Source organism: Mustela nivalis (genome assembly GCF_964662115.1).
Source record: "Mustela nivalis genome assembly, chromosome: 2".
Taxonomy (NCBI): Eukaryota; Metazoa; Chordata; class Mammalia; order Carnivora; family Mustelidae; genus Mustela; species Mustela nivalis.
The window spans coordinates 107241140-107265859 of NC_139021.1; the positions used below are offsets into that span (position 1 = coordinate 107241140).

The 24720-nt window shown below is 50.6% G+C and overlaps 1 protein-coding gene, 2 long non-coding RNA genes and 1 pseudogene across 4 annotated transcripts in view; 1 reads left to right on the forward strand and 3 right to left on the reverse strand.

The window, feature by feature from the left end:
- The window catches only part of LOC309859786 (phosphatidylinositol 3,4,5-trisphosphate 3-phosphatase and dual-specificity protein phosphatase PTEN-like), a 115361-nt pseudogene that overhangs the window by 13365 nt on the left and 77276 nt on the right, over positions 1-24720 (forward strand). The window contains exon 4 of the transcript XR_014316663.1: positions 20800-20948. The product of XR_014316663.1 is annotated as a phosphatidylinositol 3,4,5-trisphosphate 3-phosphatase and dual-specificity protein phosphatase PTEN-like (transcript). The remainder of the gene's footprint in view (positions 1-20799; positions 20949-24720) is intronic.
- On the reverse strand, positions 1566-4821 carry LOC309859791 (uncharacterized protein). Its single transcript, XM_082720899.1, has 4 exons — positions 4777-4821; positions 4532-4614; positions 4069-4145; positions 1566-2861 (listed from the first exon to the last, which is right to left on the reverse strand). Exons 2-4 carry the CDS (start codon positions 4552-4554, stop codon positions 2377-2379), a joined length of 585 nt encoding a protein of 194 aa, XP_082577025.1. The 5' UTR covers positions 4555-4614; positions 4777-4821; the 3' UTR covers positions 1566-2376.
- LOC309859800 lies at positions 8512-10072 on the reverse strand. Its single transcript, XR_014308916.1, has 3 exons — positions 9594-10072; positions 9089-9113; positions 8512-8587 (listed from the first exon to the last, which is right to left on the reverse strand). It is a non-coding gene; the product is annotated as an uncharacterized lncRNA (long non-coding RNA).
- LOC309859799 lies at positions 14151-17866 on the reverse strand. Its single transcript, XR_014308915.1, has 3 exons — positions 17719-17866; positions 15672-15806; positions 14151-14193 (listed from the first exon to the last, which is right to left on the reverse strand). It is a non-coding gene; the product is annotated as an uncharacterized lncRNA (long non-coding RNA).

Below are 24720 nucleotides of genomic sequence, written 5' to 3' on the forward strand. Positions count from 1 at the left end.
GAGGTGAGGCACGTGAGACATCTCCGTGCTGTGCCCCAGCATTGCCCGTGTTCCTGTGCAGTGTGAACCCTCTGCTAATGGCCAGAGCACGAGGGGCTGTGGCAGGATCGCTCCCTCACGTTCCTCCCTTCCTGACTCAATGAACGCGTTCCAGCCCTTCCCTTCAGGAATGGTCGCTGCGTCTACCCCTGCAAGCCACTTGTAGTCGGGTGCCTTGTTCCTTTCCGGAATTCAGATAGATCTTTCTACATGGTAGCCTCACCCCCACGTCAACTGCTGATTAAATGAAGTTTCCGTTTCAAAGACTATATACCCGTGAGTCCTGCTGAAGCCAGTTGACTTTTCCAGTCACTCGGGCGGCGGCTTGACTCGAGGCCCATTTCAGCCGAGAAATGAAACTCTTCAGGTCTCTGGTGGGACAGCCCGTATGCTCAGGGTCTTGGATGACAGGGGATTGTGGGGAATGCTTAGCGTAGCCCGTGTCCAGCTCTAGTGTGGAAGGCCAGGGTTCATGACCCTGAAGCTTCCCATTGACTTGCAGAGAAGCCGACCTTTGAGATGCCCCCGTGTGGGTCTCCCTTCATCCTTTATAATAGGGAACGAATTGCCGTGAGCTCCTGGGTCTTGTACACAAAGAGTGAGTCCCGGAACACTAGATGAAAAAGTACTGAAGTGCTGTGTGGGGACTAACAGAACAGAAGGAGAAAAGGAAAGAGGGGGAGGGAGGAAGGAATACAAAGAACGAAAAGATCATGTAGGGAGGGAAGGAAGGAAGGGAGGGAGGGAGGGCGGGCGGCTTGAAAAAGGAAGAAGAGAAACTGGTAGAGAGGCATTAGGGGAAAGAAGAATTTTGAAAGTTGTGAGACAAACATCTGAGACTTAAGATTTGAGCTTGAGGACAAAGGAAAGGAATGGAGTCCTCTACTCAGGAGCAGAAACTGGTTGTAGCGTGTTGGTGATGAGAACCTATGGACCAGATAAACCTGCGAGACAAAGAAAGTGAGGATGGGAGGCTGGGGAGTTTCAGAAGGGCAACGTCCGCCACGTCGAGGACCGAAAGAGGGGCCATGTGAGGGTTTGAGTGCAAGAATCACAGAAGGGTCCAGTCCTCGGAGGACACAGAATGTGCAGTGGGTGAGGTGGATGGAGTCGGAAGAGTTGACAGAAATGGGCCCAACGTGTTGCAGGGTTGTTTCCACAGGAGCCCTACAGGAGACAGGACTGATGTAGGAAAGAGGTTAGCATTCAAGGCCGATGGTCAAGAAAGAAGTCTTGAGACGGCTCTGCTGGCAGGAGGCAGTTTTTATTAAAGAACAGGGATACGACCCTTGGGTAGAAAGGGCTGCTTGCTGGGGTCGTGACAGGAGGCTGACTTTCTGGGATGGCATTGGAGGAGGTCAAGCAAAAGGGAGGTTTTGCAAGAATGTGGCAGGAGGGCAGAGGACATTGAGGATACAGTTGGCTTTGCTCTTGTGAAGGGAAGGTGGTTTTTCCTGCTAGGAAGGCATGAGTTGAAAGATGGTGCAGAGCTTCCTGGAGGAATGTTACATTCCTCCTCTCACAGGTCCATCCCAGGGACTGCACGTTTGAAAAGAAACTCTGTCCTACGGACATTTCCTTCGGCCTCAGCCTCCCTCAGTGTCGTGGAGGGGAGGGAGATGTCAGGGCTTCAGGAAACGGAGATCCGGGCCTCTGGCAGGTCGCTAGGCTCTCGTTAAGCAGGCCTCTTCCTGCAGAATCAGGAGGACTTTTACAAACCGAGGGAGACTCCGGTCTTGCCGGGTTTTGATCTCCATCTGTGGAGAATCTGTTTTTTCCTTTCCTCAGCTTGAGGGCAGTCAGAGCGCCTGAGGGATGTCCCCCGTATCACAGGTTGGGGGGCGGTGTGGCGTGCCAGCTCCTGCTTGGCGCTCAGCTAGCCTTCCCCTCCCTCCTCGTGTGCCCCTGACCAGGGCGGAGCCTTGCGTGGTTAAGGTTGTTGAAGGAGGACGGTCTCATCTTCTGTAGCTTCTTCCTGCTGAATAGGGGCGTAGAGCTGTCCCTCCGCGTGGGTCGTTCCTGGTCAGGTGGCAGAGGCCCAGCTGGGGGAGGCCTCTGCTGTCTGAGTTGTAAAAGGAAGAGGCCGCTGAGTGCAGGGGAGAGCCTCTCCTCCCTAAACCTCTTGCTGCTGCCAAACACACAGGCTGAGCGGGGCCCGTTTTGTGGGGCTGCTGCCAGTGTTGAGCCCAGCATTGGTCACGGTCCTGTGCGTCGAAGTGACGGGGGCGGTTCGGGTGCGGCACCCTCGGGGAATCCAGCAGGGGTAGGGCTGCTGCCCCTCGAGTCGATCCCAGGGTGGTCAAGGGGCCCTGGCAGTGCCGCTTTGTCCTGCATGTGTCATGCCCTGCAGGGTTGTCGGGGACTGCAGGGGACAGCGGGAGGAGGAGCAGCCCCTGCAGCAGACAGGGGAGACAACGGGAAGGCTGCTGTCCCGCCCAGTCCCAGGTGGCCCACTCTCCCCACACAATGGACTGTTGTGGGCCCAGGTGGTTGCCTCGTGTTCCAAGTGTCCGTCATCGGCAGGGCCCGGGCAGCCAACTCTGGGTGTGGCGGCCGACTCAGAGGGTCCTCTCGTCTTGTCCTCGGGGCTCCAGTGCCGTCCTCTGGTGGGCTGCCCAGAAGTCTTCTCTTTGGCCTACGGAGGTCAGGCGTAAGAGAGCCGTTCCTGCAGGCGTGTTTCCCTGTACGTTCACGCCGAATCCTCCTCCGGGCCCAAATCGGAGCAGCAAGTGAGGCCCCAGGGCCCGCCTCGCTTCCTTTGTCGGAGCACCCCAGGAGCCTCTGGTGCCTTGGGGTGGTGGGCACACTGTCCTTTGGTGCAGCTGTGGAGACAAGGGTAGAGTGGTGTGAGATAGCGAGTGGCGTGTGGCCTGGGCCTTACCAGAGGCCTGTGGGGTTTTGCGGGACGTGTCTTCTGAGGTGTTGAGGTAGAGGTTTTCCTGCAAGACCCATGCATGACCTGAAGAAAGGGGAATTTCCCGTGGGCCCCCTGGAGCTGAATGAAGGCTACACTGCCAGGGTCCCTCAGGCCCCTTCCCTGAGCGTCCTCCTCCATGACAGCGGGGTCCTCCTCCTGCTGGGCTGTCCCTTCCCCAGCCTCTCTGAGAGCCCTGGACGTGCCCTTCTCTGTGGGGGGAGCCTTTGCCCACATGAGTGTTGCAGGTGGCGTGGCAGAGACGACATGCTCCCGACCCCCATGGGAAGTGAGTTCACACAGTCCACGGGCTGTGGGCAGGTGTTGGGCAAGGTGGGAGTAGGCAGGGTGGCCTTTCCCTGGTGGGTCTCCCCTGCCGACTGAGGGATCGAGGTGAGTCTCTAGAGTATGAAACTCACAAAGCAAAGTGTGCCATGAGGGGACCCACTACCTCCCACGAGGCATCTTGGAGGCTCAGGGGACTGGAGGTGTTGGTTAGATTGTATGGGAGTCGCCGGCGGACATGACTCAGCTGGAGACCGGGCCTGACTCCCCGTCCACAGGGATGCAGCGCTGGGAGGGGTGAGCTGTCCTGCTCCTGTGAGCCCGGGGGCCTGTCTTGTTTGCTCATTTCTCACGTGCCTGAAGTGGGAGATGAGGCCACCTCACCACTGTCTCTTCGCGACTAGTGTCGTCCGGGAGCAAGCCGTCTGCTGGCTTTTGCAGGGTGGGAGGACAAGGTTTGGGTCATGCAGAGGGAGGGGCTCAATGGGGGGTGTGGAGCCCTTTGCCAGAAGGTCACTGTGCCTAGGCTGCCTGGGGTCCAGTCCCTCCAGGCAGCCAGGGCCCTTCCTCCAAGATCAGCAGCTCCTGGACGACAGCGCCCAACCACCACAGGGAGTTGCAGGGATCAGGTGGAGGTTCCCCGTGGGATGTTCTCAGGACTTCCTAGTGCCTGCAGGGACTGGGATCTTCCTCTCCTCTCCTCTTTGTGGTCAGAGGCTAGGGCAGCACCCCGGGTTTTGTGCTGTTTGCTGAGGTACCCACAACAGGGACGGGGCAATGATAGAAAAGGTGTATCCATGTTCACCGGCCCCTTTTCCTGCCCGACTCACCCCGTTCCCGAGTCCTCCTCTTCTTCTGCTTCCCTTGTCGTTTGCGCCAAGTCCACTGAAGGAAAGTTTCTTGAGAGCTAAGAGCAAGAGCAGAAGTGGGCATGAGCACAGACTCCCCGGCATCAGAGAACCAAGTGGGGACACCCAGGCCCAGCCTCCCTTCCCGAGGCCTCTCCAGCCGGGTGATCCGTGCCCTGCCGATTCCCAGCCCTCCTCCCTGCTCTGCTGTCCGGGGCTGCTTCCCAGAGTCCGCGGTGAGGGGTCAGGGTGATGGTAGGAAAGGGGTGAGGAGGGCTTCCCAGGGATTTCATGCAGCAGTTCCCATGCAGAGCCCGAGTGCCTGTCAGAGACGAGGGCCTCCGGAGTTGGCGTCGTCAAAGCAGGGAAAGGGGAAGAGCTGGGCGGAGGCACTTAGGGACAGAGGAGAGAGGAAGCCCAAGAGATGGAGGTGGAAGTGAATTACAGGCGCAGGGTGGCTCCTTCCATCGGAATCGCCTTCTGTGGAATCCTTCGGGTTAGGGAGCAGCGAGGGTGCTGGGGTTGGCCCTGAGAGAGAACAAAGGGGAGTTAGTGCAGGTGACGACCCACGGCCTGCTGCTCTGGGGATGCTGGGCTCTGCCCTCAGTGGGGTGCGTCCCTAGCTCCGAGTCCTCCCTGGCCTTGGTCGTTTGATCTCCGCAGGGTACAGGGGGGTCTCTGGTTGCCCACCTGCTCTTCCCACCTCCGATTCTCTCCAAGACCCGGAATCCTGGCTGTGTGATCCTTTCCCCCCTGGATGCTGTCACTGTCCCTAAGACTGCCTCTGCGGGACGTTGTTTTCCTCTGTCCTTTTTCCTGTCCTTCCCTGCTCTACTTCGTCCTCCTCCTCCTCCTCCACCTCCTCCCCTAGAGATGCTCCATGTCCTTCCCCCTGCCAAGCTCCACCAGTCCTATTGTTGTCCAGGAGGGGGCCACCAAGGAAAGAGAGGAGATATCCTGGGTCCCCTGGAATCAATCCCCCGATCCGTCTGTGCTGGGAGCAGCTGTCATGGGTCTGGGATTGCTGGGGAAGTGCCGGGAGAGATGGCCCACCACGTCCCCACAGCCCATGTCTGCCCAGGGACTGGGATGACCTTCCCAGGGACGTGTTTCAGGGAACGCAACGCCCTCTGTTTCCCTAAGTGTTACAGAGACAGGAGACAGGAGCATGGGAAATTGTGCAGGCACCCTCAGCTGTTCAGGGCTGGAAAACGTCCAGCGGTGTGGTTACTGAAACACAGGATTCCTGCCAGTGCTCCTGCTGAGGCTTGCCAGGAATGGACGGGGTCGGGGTGTGTGTAGGGCCCTGGGCAGGCCTGAGGAATGTTTGCCATTTGGGCATGCCTAGGGAGTGGGGAGCATGGCCAGGGCTGTGGGCCAGCGAGGTGGGTTTGTGAGAGGAACCATGACTCCCTGGCCCTGCTCCCAAGAGGCTCTGTGCTATGCTTCGAGGCCAGCTAGTGAGAGGTAGAGTGGACCCGGGGCAGCAAGTGTGTGAAGCAGGTCCATCAGCCCCATCACACAGGCCCAGGGGACCGTGGCCCACGACAGGGGTTCTCCAGGGCAGCTGCATAGGGGCATCCCACCCTTGGGAACACGTCCCCAGGTCAGACTCTGCTGGGGTGTGAAGGCTGGCAGAAGCTCCGATTTACGGGAGCCTGTGTAGTGAACCCAGGAGAAGTACACTTTCCCTTCTGCAGCTCTGGGCGTCCCCTTGAAGTACAGCAGCTTGGAGAGAACCAGGATGGTTTGGTAGTGGAGGTTATGAGGGAGAGAATTTAGACCTGTCTTACACCTCCTGGCTCAGACCAGAACGGAGTGTCGCGTAGTGTCTCTTGCCCAGGAGAGTGCGGTTCGGGCCGCCAAGTCCTGAGCATGACCAGGTCTGGGCCCGTGCCAAGAATGATGCAGAATCTCTTGTGCACCATTCCCGATAGGCCATGAGCAAAGAGCTTTGCTCCACCAAGCTTTGACGTGTGGCAGTGGCCAAGGGAGGCACGAGCAGCTTTGATGGGAAAGATCCTTCAAGGAGCCGCGCAAGGAGTCGAGTGGTGATGACAAACCCAGCCTACCCTAAAAGCCTGTGGACACCTCGTCTGTTCTTTTCATCCTGAGACCGTGACATGAGCAAATCATGCCTGTGACAGAGCATTGCTTTCCTTGGTGGTTTTTGACCCACCTTCTTCCTTCTCCAGAGCGGCAGGGGCAACCCCATGTTCCCGGGAGCCCTGTCCCAGTGTTCCCCTCCTCGGTGCCATTCCCTACCTGAAGAGACTTCGTCCTCACTGAAGGAGTAGTCCTCGATGCTCTCTATCAGTAGATCTGCAAGAACTGAAAGAGGAGCAATGCCGTTAGGAGAGAAACCGCCTCACCCCTTCATCCCAGGTGCGTTGAGATGTCTCTGGGCCGTGCAGCATCTGCCTGACCCTTCTGCAGTGCTCTCAGAGGTTCACGGGGCTGGCGGAGCCGGAGCCCTTGGAGGAGACAGGGATTGGAGTTTCATGCCTTCTAATGAGACCAGGACGCTGCAGCAGTCACCTCAGTGTCAGTTCTGCATGCCCATGACCGCTGTCCCCTCCCAGCGCAACCATCAGAAACTCCAGTCGTTATGGGACTCTTGACGTGTGGCTAGTGGGAGTGAGCAACTGGACATTTTTGTTCCCTTGATGATTTCCGTGTACTGCGCTGAGATAATAAATGACTGTGTATGATGGATGCTAGACAGACTCTCTCCTGGATCACTCAGCACTAGACACCAACCAGGAGCGAGAGAGGAGGCCTGCTCTCCTGCGTATTGCTCGGGCATCAGTGGCTGGCCTGACAGGGACGTTGATCAAGGGAAGACGTTCCCGGGCTCACACACACCCACCAGGCGCTGCTGGAGGTCTTTGGACCCGAAGAGATTAAGGTGAAGCCCCAGTTCCTAGAATAAATGGGGAACGGATTCCGTGCAGCACTGATCTAAAGCATACAATGTGATGCTCTCAGGACAGAGGAGCTGTTAGAATAGATAAGGGAACCATAAAGGAACACAAGGAGCCACGACGTTTCTGAATATGAAGAAGTCAGTGGTGGGTCTCTAGAAGCTGACCTTCCAATACCTTGGATGACTCCCCTGAGCCAACAGGAGGGTGCTGGCATACAAAGAGTCAGGGGCACCTGGGAGCCGAAGATAAATGCCCCCGGAAATGCGCTCATGTTGGCATCACGATGCTTCCCAAGAGGACCGCCCAGAAAAAGCATCCTCTTCTGAAACAGCGAACAGAGTGAAAAGGCAGCCCACAGATTGGAGACCCCCTTGGCAATCCTTATTTCAGAAAAGGTGTGTTCACTGACGTAAAGGAAGAACAACAAAGAAAACCAACCAAACAAAAGAAGACTGTGATTTCACCAAATGAAAGAATCGAGAAAAAGACTGGAATAGTCTGTGCTGCAAAGGGAACGAATGACTCGGCCAGTCAGACAGACTTCGTACTGACTCAGTAACAGGGATTGGAAAAGACACACTTGTGTCTTTGGGGCACAGTCTAGCCCTTCCTAGTTAGCGACGGGATTTGTTTTCTGTGGGAAATGATGTGTATTTGCAAGGAAAGAACACCTCTTTCAATTGTAGGTGTTGAAGAGTTTTCCCATGAATGGACGTTCATGATGTGACAGTGATGGGCAACATCTCTGAGAACGCGGACACCGTTAATCGCCATTTTGAGGGGACCAGACACGTTCGAGAGCACAGCATTCATCCACCTGACACACACACACACCAACCCTGCGAATCACAGCACATGGATTCCCATGGAAACAGACCTTGTGCTCAGCACCCGATCCTACAGCACCTAAGAGCAGCACGGTAGCTTCCAGGGCCAGGGTCACGAGGCCTCGGGTCTCGGTCCGGAACATGACCCTTAGTCTCGTTGCAACAGGATCTGGATTCTGGGTAGCTCTCAAGATGGAGCCTGCAAGGAGGCCCTACCTTGCCCATTGTCCAGGTTGCTCAAAAGCAATGAGTGACTCTTGAGGACAGCATACTTACCATGCTCCCTTTCCATCAGGGCCACCTGTGATTTCAGAAAAGAAAACATGATGAACATCAAGTCCTGCCTCGTCCTGTGTGCACAGCTCTTTTGGTCTCTTGGTGATGGGCAGGGTTATGGGCAGTGATATGGAATCCACCTAGAGGTCGCATGCCCTGGGTCCATTGGTGGCATGGCGGTGTCAGTAGCACCCGTGAAAAAGCTAAGGACCCTGTGGACTGTAACCGAACCTGCTGTTTCCTTCAGGGTCTTTGAAATGGGGTGTCCCTGGCTAAGAGTCACTCCCTCAATAATCTCCCCACCAAGGACATTGTACGTGCTGAGGTGTTTGGATCTGATTGCGAGTATCAGAGAATCAAGGGATGCTGTACCTCACCTGAAGGAAGGCTAACTTACCACCTTGGTGAAAAATGGGACCTCTCCTTCTGTGCTGTCCACGTCAAGGTTATCAAACAGACTATCGAGGGGATCTAGGTGGATACACACAGAGAGTGTCGGGACCCCGATGGGACTCTTCGGGAATCGCTCGGGGAGCTTTGCTTGGCGTGCACGTGTGGACAAGTGTGTGGAAGTGGGGAGCTCATCAGTATGGACTGAGCTGCAGTGGGCCCTTCCTGGATGGAGGATGAAAGGTCCTGGAGAGGAGCAGGGATGTGAATAGAAACTCTGGCTCCTGTTGGAGCTACAGGGCCTAGGTTGGCTGTGAAATAGTCCATCTCCAAGGCACACCTACTGCCTGCCCCCAAACCTGCACCACCTAAGAGCAGCGCAGTAGTTTCTGGGGACAGGGCCATGAGGCCACGGGTCTTTCCCCAGAAAATCCCTTTCTGTTACTCCGACCCTTCCTCTCAGTCCCGCCGGACCTGGAATCAGGGTGGTTCTCGTGGTGGAGCCTGTGAGGAAGCCCCAACCTTTGCCCTTTTCCAGGTTGTTGCAAACAAGTGAGTGACTCTAGAGTACAGAATACTTACCGCCATCCTCTTCCAGCAGGGACACCTGTGATTTCAGAAAAGAAAACAGTATGAACATCAAATCAGGCTTTGTCCCGTTTGCATGGCTCTTTTGTTCCCTGGGGGATGGGAGGAAGCCCAATGCGGAAGTGTGCTAGAGGCCCGTGAGCCCCAAAGTGTGACGAGAGCAAAATGAGTCCTCCGCAGATGCGCCCAGTCTTCCTAGAGGTCCCACGTTCCAGGTCCCACTGGACAAAATAGGTGGTAAGGAGGAATAGCTGCTACCCGTACCAAAGCTCCCTGCCCTCCAGATGGTAGGTGATCCTGCTGTGGTTGTCCCAGCCCCCCTGCTGTGGTGGTCCCAGCCCCCCTGCAATGCCTTCGGGGTTAGGTAGCATTTGGTAACAGATTCTCTCTCAAACTTCTCCCTACCCTGTCAATGGTGCATGCTGAGATTTTTTTTATGTGACCTTGATTTAAAAAGCCAGAAGAGTTTTGTGTCTCCCCCAAAGAAAGGCCAGCGTACCACTCTGGTGTAAAACGGGGCGTCTTCCTCATTCTTTCCTGTTGAACGCTCACCCGCCTGTCCATCCAGCCAAGCTAGGGAGAGATCCACAGAATGGTCAGTCCACTGGTGGGGCTTGGCAGGAAGAGCTCAGGGAGTTTCGCTTTGGGTGGGCGTGCCCGGGAGTGTATGGCGTGGGTATGGACTGAGCAAGCTGCTGCTGCATCGAGAGAGGTCAGGGCAAGGAGCAGGAATGGAGGGAGAAATATTGACTCTGAACTTGAGCTACAGGGAGTGGAATCAGGGTGACCTCTTCAAGCAGAAAGGGTAAACACTAAGAGACATGTTCCATACTGATAGGCAAGTTCCTCCAACCAGCGCCTGTGTCATGGTCATGGTCAAGACCGTTTCTTGGCCGCTCCCACCTATCTCTCACCTCTACTAGGAGATTGTATTTCTGCAGAAGAACACTGTGTGGCAGGGTTGCATTCAATGCAAGCACAAGTACCCTAGAGGTTTTCTATTTGTCCCTGAGTCATGCAGGGTCAGGAAAACCAAAGACCCAGGATTTCTATGTACTGACATCTGACCATTCCAACAGAGTCCCCATCCGCAAAGTGCTGATTCTTCCCAGTCTTTCCTTTCCTGTGGCATGTGGGTGTGTCCTTGGAGTCTGCGGGACCCAGTTTCCCAGGACCCAGCTCCCCCAGTCAGGATCCGGCAAGTTCACGAGAGAGCGGAGGCCAGGCGAGAGGGGCACTCTCTAACCTGGCCATGTAGCAGATTGTCAGGAAGTCGGATCGGGCCCCGAGCTAATGATGAAGCTTTCCTGGCCATTGCCATTTCCCAGTGAGCCTTCCCTCTATGTGCATTCAAGATGGGAGCATTTTTGTAAGGCTGGTGGTGATGTTTGGGTCGACTAAAGTAGCTTCTGATTCCTTTGTGTTTTGACCCTGTCTGAGAAACGTCCCGAGCTAGGACAGATGTGGGCCCCTTCCTTTCTCCCCGTCCCTGTCTGAGGAGACGGAATCCTGAGCAACCCTCCAGGTGGAGCTGTGGTCAGCGAGGAATGTGGTGTCCTAGCGGGGTGTGTGCAGCAGGAATGAAGGAGGTTTGGCTTTGAAACTTTGACCCGTGCCCTCAAGTCCATTCAGTGGGAGATGTCTTCTGGTGAAACGCACGCAGTCCACACACCCACATGCCCGGTCCCGTCGCATCGACCCACGCGAAAGCGAGCCCCAACCCTCCGACGCACCAAGCACACCGCCCGAATGACCTACTGGTTTGCAGGGACTGTAGCACAGGGTCCTGGGTTTCTGCAGGACACTCCATTTGTTCAGTCCGCCCCAGCCTCTGTTCCCGGGAGGAACTCAGAAGGGGGGAAGCTCTCCAGACCAAAGGAGGAGAGAAAACCCTACCTTGTTGAGTTAGATCTGTCCCCCTAAGGGGAATGATGGGGGTATAAGCATATGGGGTGTATCCAGTCGCCGCCTCCTGCAGTTGGAGAAAGGGAAACCCAGTGAGGATCCCCGCACCCTGTGCACACCGTGTGCACACATCTCTGTGCCCTTGGTGTGTGTCGTAAGCAAGCTAGATGGGATGCGGTCATTGAGTCTATGATCCAGAGGAGGAGGAAATGACCTCCCGAAAATGACCCCCTTGTCCTTGGCTCCAGCATGTTATGTCAAAATTCCCCCATCCATTTTCGTCAGCAACTCATTCCAAAGCCATTTCCCATAGACAGAACGACCTGGTGGGAAATGCTCACGACCATCCATTGCCTAAGCAATGGTGGTGCCCGTCTCAATCTGCTGTCCGTTAATGGTATAAACTCACGGCAGGCTCTCAGCACCAAGGACATGGTCTCTTCCCTCTGGCATGTCCATGCTCAGACACTTTCATGGAAAGAGAAATCAAACACTGGCTGTCCCTCAGAAGGACAAAATGACTTTAGCGAGGTGACTGAGCGGCTCAGACATTGAAGCTTCTGCCTTCAGCTCAGGACCTGATCCTAGGATCCTGGGATGGAGGCCCACATTGGGCACCCTGCTCGAAAGGGGAGCCCGCTTATTCCTCTCCCTCTGCTACTCCCCCTGCTTGCGCTCTCGTGCACTCTCTGTCTGTCTATCTGTCTCTCTCTCCCCTTCTCTGTCTTTCTGTCTTTCAAATAAACAAAATCTTGAACAATGAGTTTACCTGAGGGAGAGTCAGAGTTTTCTCCTCGGCCCTCAAAGTGGGTAGTAGCTCTTCCATCAGGTCATCGTGGAGAGCTAGGAGGATACAGAGGCACCATGAGGACACTGGTGAGGCTGCTCAGGAAGTAGGCGGGGAGTTTGGATGGATGAGGACAGGAGGGGTGTGTGCACGTGTGGGGGCTCCTAGGAGGAACAGGCCGCACTGCTGCCAGGCCTTGTCCTGGTGCAGAGGGGAAGGGACGGGAGAGGAGCAGGGAGGAAACGCGAAGAGGGTTCTTGTCTTTCTAGCTAAAGTGAGCCCGATCAAAGCCAAATAGCCAGTCCAGGACATGGGAAGCCTAACCTGGCTTCTGTGTGAAGACCGAGTCCCATAACCTCTCCTGACTGACGTGCCACTAAGGTGTCCCACGCTGCTGCTTTGGACATCAGCTCTGGGCCCAAGATCCCCACCTGCTGCGACTATATGCATCACGTCTGTGTAAGATCTTGCACAGCATAAAAAGCAGCCTTGCTTGCCAGGCTGCATTCAACCCTCAGGAAAGGAGCCTAGTAGTTTGCTTCACTCATCCTTTGTCTTCAGAAAATGCCATGTGCAACACTTGAGAGCACGGACATCGTAGCTTCCATAAACAGCCGGCACCGTCGATGAGTGTGATAGATTCCTTCCACTGTTCTTGAGCTGTCCCGTGTGTGTGTGTGTGTGTGTGTGTGTGTGTGTGTTTCCCCTGAAGACAGTGGCTGTCTGAACCCTCCCAGGTGTTCTGACCAGTGGGAAGTTGCTTACACAGAGGAGTCTGGGAGTGTGTGCTGATCGGCTGTAGGCCTGCTTTGCAGGAGATTTGCTCCGGGGATGTGGGTCCAAAGCTTCCACCCAAGCTTCACCTTGATTTCCTATTGGCCAGTGGTGTTTGAGTGTGTGCTTAGAGAATTTGAACCTTCCTGAGGCTTAGGGAAATCTTATCAAGTACAGTCAGTTCCCTCCGTGATGCTTTTCTGCCATTGGTCGGTCGTGTGTACACACTGAGACCGGCTATGACCGATGTTGCCCTGTTCTGTCCTCCACGGGTCCACACGCTTTCCAGCCATGTGGGCTTGAGCATGAGGATGTGGCTTTTCTCTGTGCACTTGACTCCAGGGACCAGCCTGTAATCTTTAAGGTGGGCTTCTAAGCTTGCCCTGGCTTCTGTGTCCATGGAAGCCACTGTGTCATGTTGGGTCCTGTCGGGGACCATCATAGAATCTAGGTATTTGGCTGTGTGCACAGATGCTGATGGCCCTTTGCTAGCTAGCACCCATGGTACATCATGACGCCCTGGCTGAGGGACTAACACAGGTGGGTAGGCCAGAGCAACTTTCAGATTGGAACCTGAGCTCCAATCTTGGCTTTCCAAGTAGGAGGTCACGGGTTTGGACCCTTCATCTCCGCACCATGCCCGTCCCAGGAAATCAGAGGTAAATGTCCTCCAGGTACAGCTGTGGGGAGTAGGGGAAGGAGTATGTAAAGTGTGCCAGGGTGATGAGAGTATTTTGGAAGAGGGACTCTGTGATTGTGATGGAAGTGTGAGAAAGATCTCCTGGTAAAGGCACACAATCATGTTCACAAGCATAACGCATGGGGACACACACACACACACCCCCACGCACACACCCACGCACACAGGGCCTTCATCCCACGTGCACACAGATCACCCCTTCCCTATGTACGAGTTCTTCCAGGCCCTATTTGACGTGGTGACCGTGCCTCACCGGACAGTCTCGGTCAGTATCCCCCAACCCCCGTTCCTTGTTGGAACCCAGAATCAGGGGGCAGGCTTCTTTGTACTCTAGATTTCCTCCCAGAGCCCGATGGTCTTAAATACGTACAGCTGTCCTTGCTCCCAGCGTCTACCTGCGATTGGGGAAAAGGAAACACAGTGAGGATCCCAGCATCCTGTCCTCTGTTGGGCCAGCTCTTTGGTTTGGGGAGGACTTCAGGCAGTTAATTGGATGAGGTCCCGTGGTTGAGTCCATGTCCTCCCATCTGAGTTCAAGAGGACCATTTGAATGATGCTGGAGCATCATTCAATCTCCGAAGTCCATTCTGATCAACAGGCAGAACGTTCTCTTTCAAGGAGAAACCTTTTCTGCTGAAGAAGGTGTTTGATCCCATGGAGTTTGTAACTGAGGCTGTCCTGTGTCCTCACCCTTTTTGCGTCCACTGTGTGTAAGAGGTCAGACCCAGCATTCCTCCACGAGGGGAGACTGCTGCCCCCTTCCCCTGGGAGGTAAAGTGCCAGATGTTCATCAAACTCCACTGATGGAAGAAATCAAGGAAGCACCATTTCTGTCTCTGAGAAATCAGAGAGGCGAGCTTACCTCAGGGAGAGTTGGGGGACTTACCTTTGTCCAGCTCCTAGGAAGGTCCTTGGACTGGCCCTCCACAGGGTCTAGGAGAACAGAGAGGAGCTGTCAGGACATTGGCTGCGCTACTCAGGAATGAATTGGGGAGTTAAGTCTGCTGGATGTGGATGCGGGGCCAGAGGGAATGGACGTGAAGGGTGACCAAGCAAGGCCTGACTTGCCAGTGGGCCAACAGTGGTGGACACAGAAACACAGAGGAGGGGAGCAGGATGGAAAAGGGAAATGGGGCCTTGGCTTTCTAATGGAGGGGATGTCATCAGTGGGAACTCTCAGCGTCTGTCTGGGAAACACTCAAGGCACCCTGGGTTTCAGGGCGCAGTCCCCTGAGCCCTCCTGCCCACTGTGAAGCCAAGCCAGCTTGCCACTTCTTCAGCTGGTCATGGGGCCTGTTCAGCTGTCTCCCCTGCACCTCTGCTGTGTGACCCTATCGTTCCTCTATCGTGCCTTGGAGTAGTGGGTTTTTCGGTGATGGAATCTAAGTACTGGGGACGGGTTGTATTTGTTCGTACGTGTCCGTTCAGTGACACTGCTGACATCCGTGATGCTTTGTAGACCGCACTGCCATCTACGGGGAAAACGTTGCCATCCTATCTCATGGCACCTCTGTACCCGTGACGACATGACCGTCCCACCCCGTTTCCTCCCTGCACCATCCCTTCCACTTTCTGGGTCTACGAATGTCCCTACTGGAGTGTCCTCAAAGCCTGGGATCGTGTAATGTACCTCTTTCCTTGTGTGCTTGCTTTCAAAATGTGTGTTAAGTTTCCAGGTTCTATCTGTTTTGTAAAATATTGGAAACCTTAGTTTCTTCTTATGCCTGAATTGCACTCTATGATGTGTATGGATGCCACTGAATGTGTTCTTTCCTCCCGTGATGGATTTGGGGGCAGTGCCTCTCTGGGGCTATTGGGAACCCAACTGTGTGAGACATTAGTGCGCAGATTTCTGTGTTTCCAGAATGAGAAGACGTCACCGAATGCATTGGCCCCATTTGTAGAACGGTAACCACGTGGAATGTATTGGGTACTTGAGTTCCCCAAATGTGGTGAGGTTGTTCTGTTCCTTTGAAGATACGTAGCACACCCATGTAAGATGTGGCTAATGGGCGGAAGTGAAGGGGGGACATCGTGAAACCTCCTGTCGTATTCTGTTCCATTTTTCTGTTTTGCGTTCCTGGCAAAAAACAGTCTCTTCCTTCCTACACATCTAAGAACCATGTTTCCTGGGGAGACCTATAGGGACCTGTGTGTTCCAGAAAGACCTAAGATCCATCCCTTCAGCTAGTAGACACTTTTTTCCTGTGCCCCTTGGATCCAGTTAGAATGAGGATCTCATCGTGACTTGTGGACTTAAAAGGGGAGGGATGGACGGCATAGAGGGAAATGGCTACCAGTGAAATCAGAGGACAGTGTGTCTCAGCAGTTTTAAAAGCTTCGGTTATGTCTGTGCTAGTGAACGACATAATGCGTCTCCAATCGCCGTAATGAGTCAATCCCCAAGGTACCTTCCTCGGGGTCCTCAATGGTGAAGACCTCATTGTGGAGGGAGAACCGGACTCTCTTCTTGTGGTGGTGTCGTGGAGGGGGCGGCGTGGGTGGGGGCGTCTCCACATCCTCCAGGAGACACTCCCCACAGATTTCTGGGAGACACACAGAAATAGAGAACAGTGTCGGCACCTTGTCATCAGGAGCCCACAGGGGGATTGGAAGTCCTTTCCTTCTAGTTCATCCGTCTCCTGCCCCTACTCGCCAGCTGCCCAGCAGGCATTCCTCCCTCCAGGTGGGACTTAGGAAGGAGTCACCATGTACTGTGCTCTGAATTCCGCCCCCTCCCACACCCACAGGTTCCGTGGGCAACGGCTTGTATGGAGCAGAGACAGGACAGAAAAGCATGCTACAGAGTGCCATGAGCATGCGTGATAGCCTCGGTCACATCCACTGAGCAGCCACACCTACCCGAGAGTGTTCCCCAGAACCGTCTGTGCCCTGTTTCCCTGCCCTCGGGCCTAGACGTTAGTGTGCCACCACGGTGTCCCAAGTGATTGAGTCCAAGGAGTGCCTGGGACCTAGGGGAGGACTGGATGCTTCCCAGCCATTCGGCAGGTGTTGGGGAAGGGACCACCTAGGGACTCAGCTAGACAGCTGGCTGTGGGTGAAGCCACAGTGGAGGATAGTGGAGGGCCCTGAAATATAGGGTGCCGAAGGGACCGTCCAGAGTTGCCACCCTAATGAAGGATGGATCTGGGACAGGAAAGTCATCGTTTCCCTGTGGCCGGAGATCCCTGAGCCCCTGATACCAACCCACAGCCCCTGCTAAAAGGTCCTGAAGCCCTGAACCAAGAGCTGCCCTCACAGTCTCAAATCCCTCTGTGCCAGGGTTTCTGTAGGGGAGAGCCAGGGCCACGAGACCAGCCTCAGTGCTCACTCACTTCTGTGTTTGGTGCCCTGACATCAACTAAGTGGTGGTTTCTGCCCAGCGGGGCCCTAGTGAAGGACCAGGAACGGGTAGCTTGAGCCACGTTCCCTCACCTCTCTGCAAGGTCAGCCCAGTCGCCCAAGGCCGTCCTGAAGGCCAGTTGAAGCCCAGGCTCCTGGGGTTCTGCTTGGCTCCCAAGCTGATTCAAACTCCCAACAGTCGCATAGGACCTGGCCGAGAACTTGCTTGCTTTGAGCTCGCCAGTCCCGAGGAGCAGTTGATGGTACAGATGGACATGTAGGTGGCCATGTGGGCTGGGAGTGGTTGGTTTCAGGAAGGAGACGGATGATGCTGAGTGGCCCGCTCTTGCCGTGCAGACTGCTCTGAGGAGGCTGGATGGAAGTGAGGCTACCCTGGCTGGCGTGAGTCCCTCCCTACTCTCTCATTCTTCGCCAGCATCCCCTATCTACTCTCAGGTCTCTTGATCCCCTCTGGAGACTGTAGGTTTAGCAGACAGTCTCCTGTCTCCCTCCCTAGGCCGGGCCTGGAGAACCCAGCCCAGCAGTACCTTTGAGAGCAGCAGACAGTCCACTGTGCAGCTGCTGTGTGTTCTGTCCACCCACCCGGTGGCACAGCCCATTCTCATGCACTCCCAGGCATCAAGCAGACGGCCCGGGAAACCCTGCACATCAACCCATGAGACCACCCCGCTATCCTCCAGTGTCTCTCCTAAGAACAGCTGCATTTCGACCTCTGACCTTTCCTCTCCGATTTTGTCATGTCCATCGGGAAGAGGAGACCGGCAATTCGTTCCCCTCAAATGTGGTGCCTGGGTCGCACCAAGATTCTCCTGATGCAGGGACAGCAGTGTGGCGTGTGACCTGTGTGTTGTCCCTGTAGGACTGTGTCCGAAATGGGCATTCAAAAAGAGTACGGTTTTCTGAACATCGAAGTGCTTTAAGGAAGGCAGCTTCCCCACGAAATCCCAATGAAATCACCCAGACAAACGAACAAACACAGGCATCCAACCGGGGGGGGGAATCAGAGGGGAAAAGCCAAAGAGAAGAAGCCGATCTCTGTGAAAGGGAGGCAGCCAGCTCCAGAGAATAGAATTGAGAAAATCGATAGGCACATACCTATACAACAGCAGTTAAGGTTCCCCATCGTGGGGACTGTTAGTCCTGTTCACCCAACCGCCAGGGGCTCGGCTCACAGAGTGACAGTTGAAATGGAACGTTGGATGCGTGTCATCAGGTCACCGTGGCGATGGCTCATGACAGAACTCTGAGGGTGTCATGGAGGGAAAGGGGTGGGAGGGGGGTCGATGGATGATGGGCAATTAAGGCACTTGTTGTGGTCAGCTCTGAGTGGTGGAGAGAAGTGATGAGTCCCTGAGTTGTACTGCAGAATGCAATACTGCGCTGTACATTAACTACCTGCATTTTTGGACATTAAAAAAAGGATACTCCTGAGGGCACCTAGGAGACTGAAATGTTCATTTTCCTATCTGCTACTCTGGAAAACTCCTATTTATACGAGATTGTTTCACAAAGTCTCTCCAGGAGTTCTTGGGTGGCTCAGTGGGTTAAGTATTGGCCATCGGCTCAGGTCCTGCTCTTGGAGTCCGGGATCAATCCTAGCATCAGGCTCCCTGCTCATATGGCTCATATGTATAGATGAGAATGAGTTAGGAGTAGGTTAACTAAGTTTCTTAGGCATTAATGCTGCAATCAAGGTGTTGCTTGGGACTCCTTATCTAAGGCTTGGTTGGGTTCCCATCTGTACATATGTGGCAGAATTTATTTCTGGACAGCCGTAGGAGTCACAGTAGCTTGTTTCTTCTTTGAGGTCAGAAGAAGGGTCTCTGATATCTTACGTTCCTTAAAAGACTCACATGTGGGACGCCTGGGTGGCTCAGTTGGTTAAGTTTCTGCCTTTGGCTCAGGTCAGAATCCCGGGGTCCTGAGATCAAGTCCCATGTTGGGCTCCTTGCCCCTCACCCTGCTCGTGTGCTCATGCGCTCTCTTTCTCTCTCTCTCTCTCTCTCTCTCTCTCTCAAATAAATAAAATATTTAAGATAAATTAATAAAAGACTCACATGATTAGGTCAGGCCCACCCAAGTAACTCTTCCCTTTAGACCAAAGTCAACTGATTAAAGGATTTCATTCATACTTGCAAAATCTGTTTTGTTGTAGAATGTATCACAATCACAGGGACTTAAGTCTCTTCCATTTAAGAGGAGTTTATGTCACGTTGTTGGATCCATTGCAGGTCATCATCTTAGATTCTGCCTGTATAATTAGTGTGAGTTTATCCATTCTGTTTTCCAAGGTAGTTTTGGTTATTCTTGGCCATTCAAGTTTCTATGTAAGTCTGAGAGTAAAGTTATCAGTTTCCACAAAAATATCTGCTAAGATTTTAATTCTGATTGTCTTGAATCTATAGGCCAATTTGTGGAGAAATGTGATATTTTTGTAATATTAAGTTGTCCAAGCCATGAATATAGTATATTCATTTACTTAGGTATTCTTTGTTTTTTGTTTTCTCAATAATACCTTATACATTTCTGGAAAATAGTCTTGTTTTTCCTAGTAATCAATTTTTAGTGTATTACATGAACATTGATTAGCTGTTTGTTTTGATAACCTGGGAATGATATGTCTCTCTTTCTTCTTGCTATATTTTCCACAGTGGTCATTTTATAAATGGGTGGTATAAAAGCTATGAACTTTATAAGACAGTCAGTTTCAGTTATGGCAAGAAAATACTTGGGTATCTCCCTAGATTTATTGTAATCCATAAAAAGAAGAATGAAGAAATCTGGTATACAGTGAAATGGATATACACACTAATGTGCTGTAATTATGTAATACGATAAATACAGCTACATTGGCAATCGTTACAGTATATAAGCCTATCAGAGTTATACAATGTTACATGCCAAATATATTCATCTGAAAAAATAAAAGTGACTTAGGAAAAATAACAATAATGGAATTTAATATATAAATTGACATTGTAAGTTTACTGTTTATAAAAAAGGGTTTCCTAAAAAAAAAAAAAAAAAAAGAAAGAAAGAAAAAGGTTTTCTACATGGAACAGTAACCAAACATTTTGGACACTCCGTCCTACAGGAGTTATGTTCAGAATTCTTAAATAGCATTTTCCCTGAAGACGACTGTAGCTCTTTATGTGAACATAGTCCCAGCAGTCCTTTCCTGTGTGTTCACTGACTCCTTTAACTACATTTTAAAAAGATTTTTATTCCTTTGACAGAGAGAGAGAACACATACACACAGGGGGAGAGGAAGAAGCAGACTCCCCACTGAGCAGGGAGCCTGACATGGGGCTCGATCCCACGACCCTGAAATCATGACCGGAGCCAAAGGCAAACACTTAACCAACTGGTGCCCCTTAACTCCATATTTTAGAAGTGTGCATAGTTATGCTCTTGGCCCAGGCTCATGAATGATACTATGTTATCAGTGAAACCTGCCCTAATAGCAGGAATAGAACTTTTCTCCCTTCTGTAATCTCACTCTACTTTGCACCTGTTTTACTGTAGTAGGATTTCATGCTACATGGTAGTTGGATGCTTCATGCTTGTGTCTGTCAGATTATATGCTCCTTGAGAACAGTGATATGGTTTTATTGGTTTTCAGATTCTCAAGGTAGCAGAGTTCTTTATGGCATGTAGGCACATGGGATGGGATGCCGGTAATTTATCACACTGGTGAGGAATGTCTGCCATGCTTTCTCCTCCAACCAAGTACAAAGGTAGGCACGCCAGAACACATCTTCTGATTGTGAATAGTGAACTCCGTAACAGTTGTTCGACAGCTTTTCCATGTCTTCCCATTGTGATTACTTAAATTTGAACACAAATGTGCTGTTTCAGGGATCCTTATCATTTGCGGATGTGACTGTGGGCTTTACCCAGGAGGAGTGGCAGCATCTGGACCCTGCTCAGAGGACCCTGTACCGGGAGGTGATGCTGGAGAACTATAGCCACCTTGTCTCAGTGGGTAAGGATTGTTTCTCGTGTAGACTCCTAGTACGCACTTTCATTCTTGGTTTGACACCTGTAGAAGCTTTGTTGAGTTTAATGATATTTAAGTTTGAGATTCCAAGTATTAAGCAGAAGGATTGTTGAATCACTGTAAAGAATGAAGTGTTGTAATTGGCCCCTGAAGCTTCATCTTCTGTCTTCTTCAAGGGCCCTGAAGCCCATGAGCCTCGCCGAATTCCCATGTCATTTCCCAATTACAGCGTGTTGCATCCCTAAACCAGAAGTGATCCTGAAGTTGGAGCAAGGAGAGCAGCCATGGATGCTAGAGGAAGAGTCCCCAAGTCAGAGCTACCCAGGTGAGTTAGTATGTATTAAACAGATGGACACTAGGTGACATGGTATGAATTGTTTTTATTCTCAGGTACTTGCTTATATGTTCGTTTTCACATTTAACAAATACTGAGTACCTGCTGTGCCTCACTCAAGTTTTAGGTGCTGAAACACATGATCAAACTGAATTTGTTCCTGACCTCATGGAGCTTACATTTTGATAGGGAAAGAAAAGAAATAAACACACATACACATACTATACACATAATATGTCATAATTTACATAATACGTACACACATACACATACTATATACATAGTATGTCAACAAAATAGCAAGGAAGTTATAAATTGAAATAATGAAATGTAATACTTGAGAAAAGGAAGGCATTCAGGAAGGCATTTGGATGATATCAACTTGAATGAAATGATTATAAAATGCACAGGTTTACATGGGAATAAGCATTTGGTTGTATGAGCAGAGGTGATATAGGGAAGACCCCAGGTTGGAGATACTTACTTGGAAATTATCAACTTATGGTAGTATTTAAAGTTTTTATAAAATTAGTATTTGAAGCTAAGGGATCAGGTAACCACCTCTCAGAAGTAAGAATGAACAAATTTGAGAGGTCTGAATGAAAGCTGTCCCCTGGGACACTAATGTTTAGAAGTCATGAAAATGAGAAGAAGAGAAGGAACAGTCTGGAGAGAAGGTGGAAACAGAGAATGTGGTGTCCTGTAGCTGAGTTAAGATGGTTTTCATAGACAAAATGAACTTCTTGAAGAAAAATGTATAAAGTCAGCGTTTTCTGCCTTTGTCTGCAAATCATCCAGAAGCACTAAGGGAAATGAGCAAGACAAGTTTCATTCTATGACATTAGTGGATATCTGAAATCCCAAATCAGTGCAAGTGTACCTGCAGCAGAGCTGATGATGGATCAAGGAACGTGTGTGTGTTAGCAGGTGGGTAGAAAACAAAAGCATTTCTGATGCGCACGGGGTCTGGCAGTGCGCTTCTCATGAACAGAGCACATCCACACCTAAAACTTCCATGAACAACGGTGCCATGAACTAGATAGCTGAGCTCCCTTGGAGACAGTTTCGTTCTGCAAAGGAGACGTACTGAAGTGTAGAAGCACAAACCACACTTTTCAGTAGCCCTGTTTCCATGATGGTGCAAGAGAGACTGTACATGAGGGAAAACCACCTCATAGACACTAAATGTGCAGAAATAATCTTACATGCCATCTTAGCGGGTACTCCTCTGACATAGAATTTGATGCAAAAACTTACTTGACAACGGTTGATCGGGATTTGCAGACCTTCTACAAAAGTGAGGGAAGCATGGGGGACGGTAAGGCTGGTTAGGAGGAGGGGAAGGCTCAGGGGGGTGGTTACCTCGTTGACTGTAGCTTTGTAATTAGCACATCTGATTGTTCAGACTAGCAGGATATGTTCCGAGTCTCAGTGTGAACCACTGTGTGCCAGAGCAGCTGGTCAGAAAGGTGGAAGGGAAAAGGATGTGGTCTTTTGTCTTGTTCCTCTCTCTCAGATGAAACTGTTCTGTCGAGTTTTAACTACCTTTCTTTCCTGGATTGCATCAGACAGTTGGCCTAGGCAGATGCTGGGGAAGTCGGAGTCTCCATGGGCCCAGTTCGGCCTCTGGGCTTGTTTCTGTGAAATGAGCCCAACACTTGGTTTTCCTCAATTTGGAGCTGCAGCAATGCCAGCCCCAGTGAGCTGGCTCTGTGATGACCAAGAGAGTAAGCTGTTGTGGAGACTGTTCCAACGAGGAAGGAAGGCACATCCTTGTTGATCTGTAAACTGAGACCAACACATGTGCTGAACACTTGTTCATAATGCATTACCCCTCTAGCCTAAGGGATGACTCTGTTCCATCTCTCAAGTAAACCTTTTGCAGTGTGGTCTTCCTTGAAAAGCTCTCATCCTTTTAGCCCAAGTAATGGAAAAGGAACCAGCACAAATGCATGCAAAACGATTATGAGAAAAAAGGGGTGAAAAGTATTGGGAAGAAAGCTAGTTGGTGATAGAATTGTCATCTGATCAAAGTAGTCATAAAGTAGGTAAATTATGTGACCAAATATTAAATCACGAGTTTCCAAAGGGTGTACTAATTGAATTAATCATCTCTGTGATACAGGTATTTAAGAAGGATATTAATAAGGGAATAGCAAACCCATGGCAAGGTGTCAAACTGAGAAAGGAGAACATAAAATATAATTACAGTAAAGAAAGCAAATTGGAAGAACTTCAAGGATGAATACATACTGGCAAAAATCTGTTCAGGGCCCGCCCGGGTGGCTCAGTCATTAAGTGTCTGCCTTCGGCTCAGGTTATGATACCAGGGTCCTGGGATGATCATCGCTAGCTTCTATTTTAATGCTCTTATTTGGAGCAAGTTCTTAGTTGAACTACCATCTTGCTAATTTTTTAAATTGAAATACTTCTTTTTATGAGATGACTACAGATTCCAGTGCACTTTTAAGAAACGATATATGCAAGTCCTGGCAACAGTTCACCCAGTTTTCACTAATGGTAACATTTTGCAAAACTGTTGTATAAATATCATATCCAGAAAAAATATATATATCATATCCAGGATATTGACATTGATAAAGTTTTGGGGCCTAAGAAAGATCTCTCCAGTTTTTCTTCTCTTCATTTGTTTGCATACATTTAGTACAGTACAACTTTGTCACTTGTGTAGCTTTTGCGTATCTGCCCCATAGTCAAAACAATCTATAGTTCCATTATCATAAGGACCTCTACTGTTGGCCCTTTTATAACCACAGCCTCTTCACTCCTGTGCGCTCTGCCACTGTCAGTTCAAATGTTACATAGATTTGTATGCATGTCACTTTGGGATTAGTTTCCTTCCCTCGACATAACACCTTGAATATTTATCTAAGTTATTGTATCAATGGTTCATTCCTTTTAGTTGCCCATTAGTGTTCCATTTTATTTATTTATTTATTTATTACAGAGTTTATTTTTAAGAGTCATGTATTAAAACAGGGAGATAATTTTAACCTTATTAGCTAAATGATGTCTTGAGCAAATGTATTAATTCATGCACTTAGAACAAAAGTATTGAGGAAGAAACAAACTCTTCTTTTTTTTAAACAAAATTACTTGTTAGAGTAACATTTTTTAAATGAGATAAAATTCTTTCAATAAGCATAAGGAAATTTTGATCTAGGTATACTATATACCTTTTTGGTACTAATGGAAATGAAGTAATGGTAAAAATACTTTGTAAATGTGTGCATCTATGTTTTTTGAAAACTGAAGAAGCAGTCTGACATCTGGATAGTTTTCGTGGGCTAGTTGTAGGAAATTTATGGAAAATAAGAATCGGCACACCAAAATGTCTGATGCATTTTTGCATATCTAGTTTCTGTTCACTATGATCAGGATTATAGATAATACTGTAAAATACACTCACGTGCTGGTTATTAAGGCTATTTGTATTCTTTTTAATACTGAAAAGGTCACACAGATTGTGATTACTGTGTAGTGTCCAAGAACTAAGGTTTGCCATCTGTTACTCAAATACAGGAAAAAGTTAAGATAATCTAGTGATATGAGTGGTTTTGGCATTTCTGTTTTTTGGAGTCATCTATTAATTATAGTCTTTAAAGACCAATACCAAATTGCAGTGTTTATATTTTTCTTATAAAATGTGAAGATATTGGTTGAGAACTAAAGCTTATGTAATGGAAGTCTGGCTTTTAGTCATTTTAGTTTTACAAGATTATTTGGATATTTAAGTGGGAAC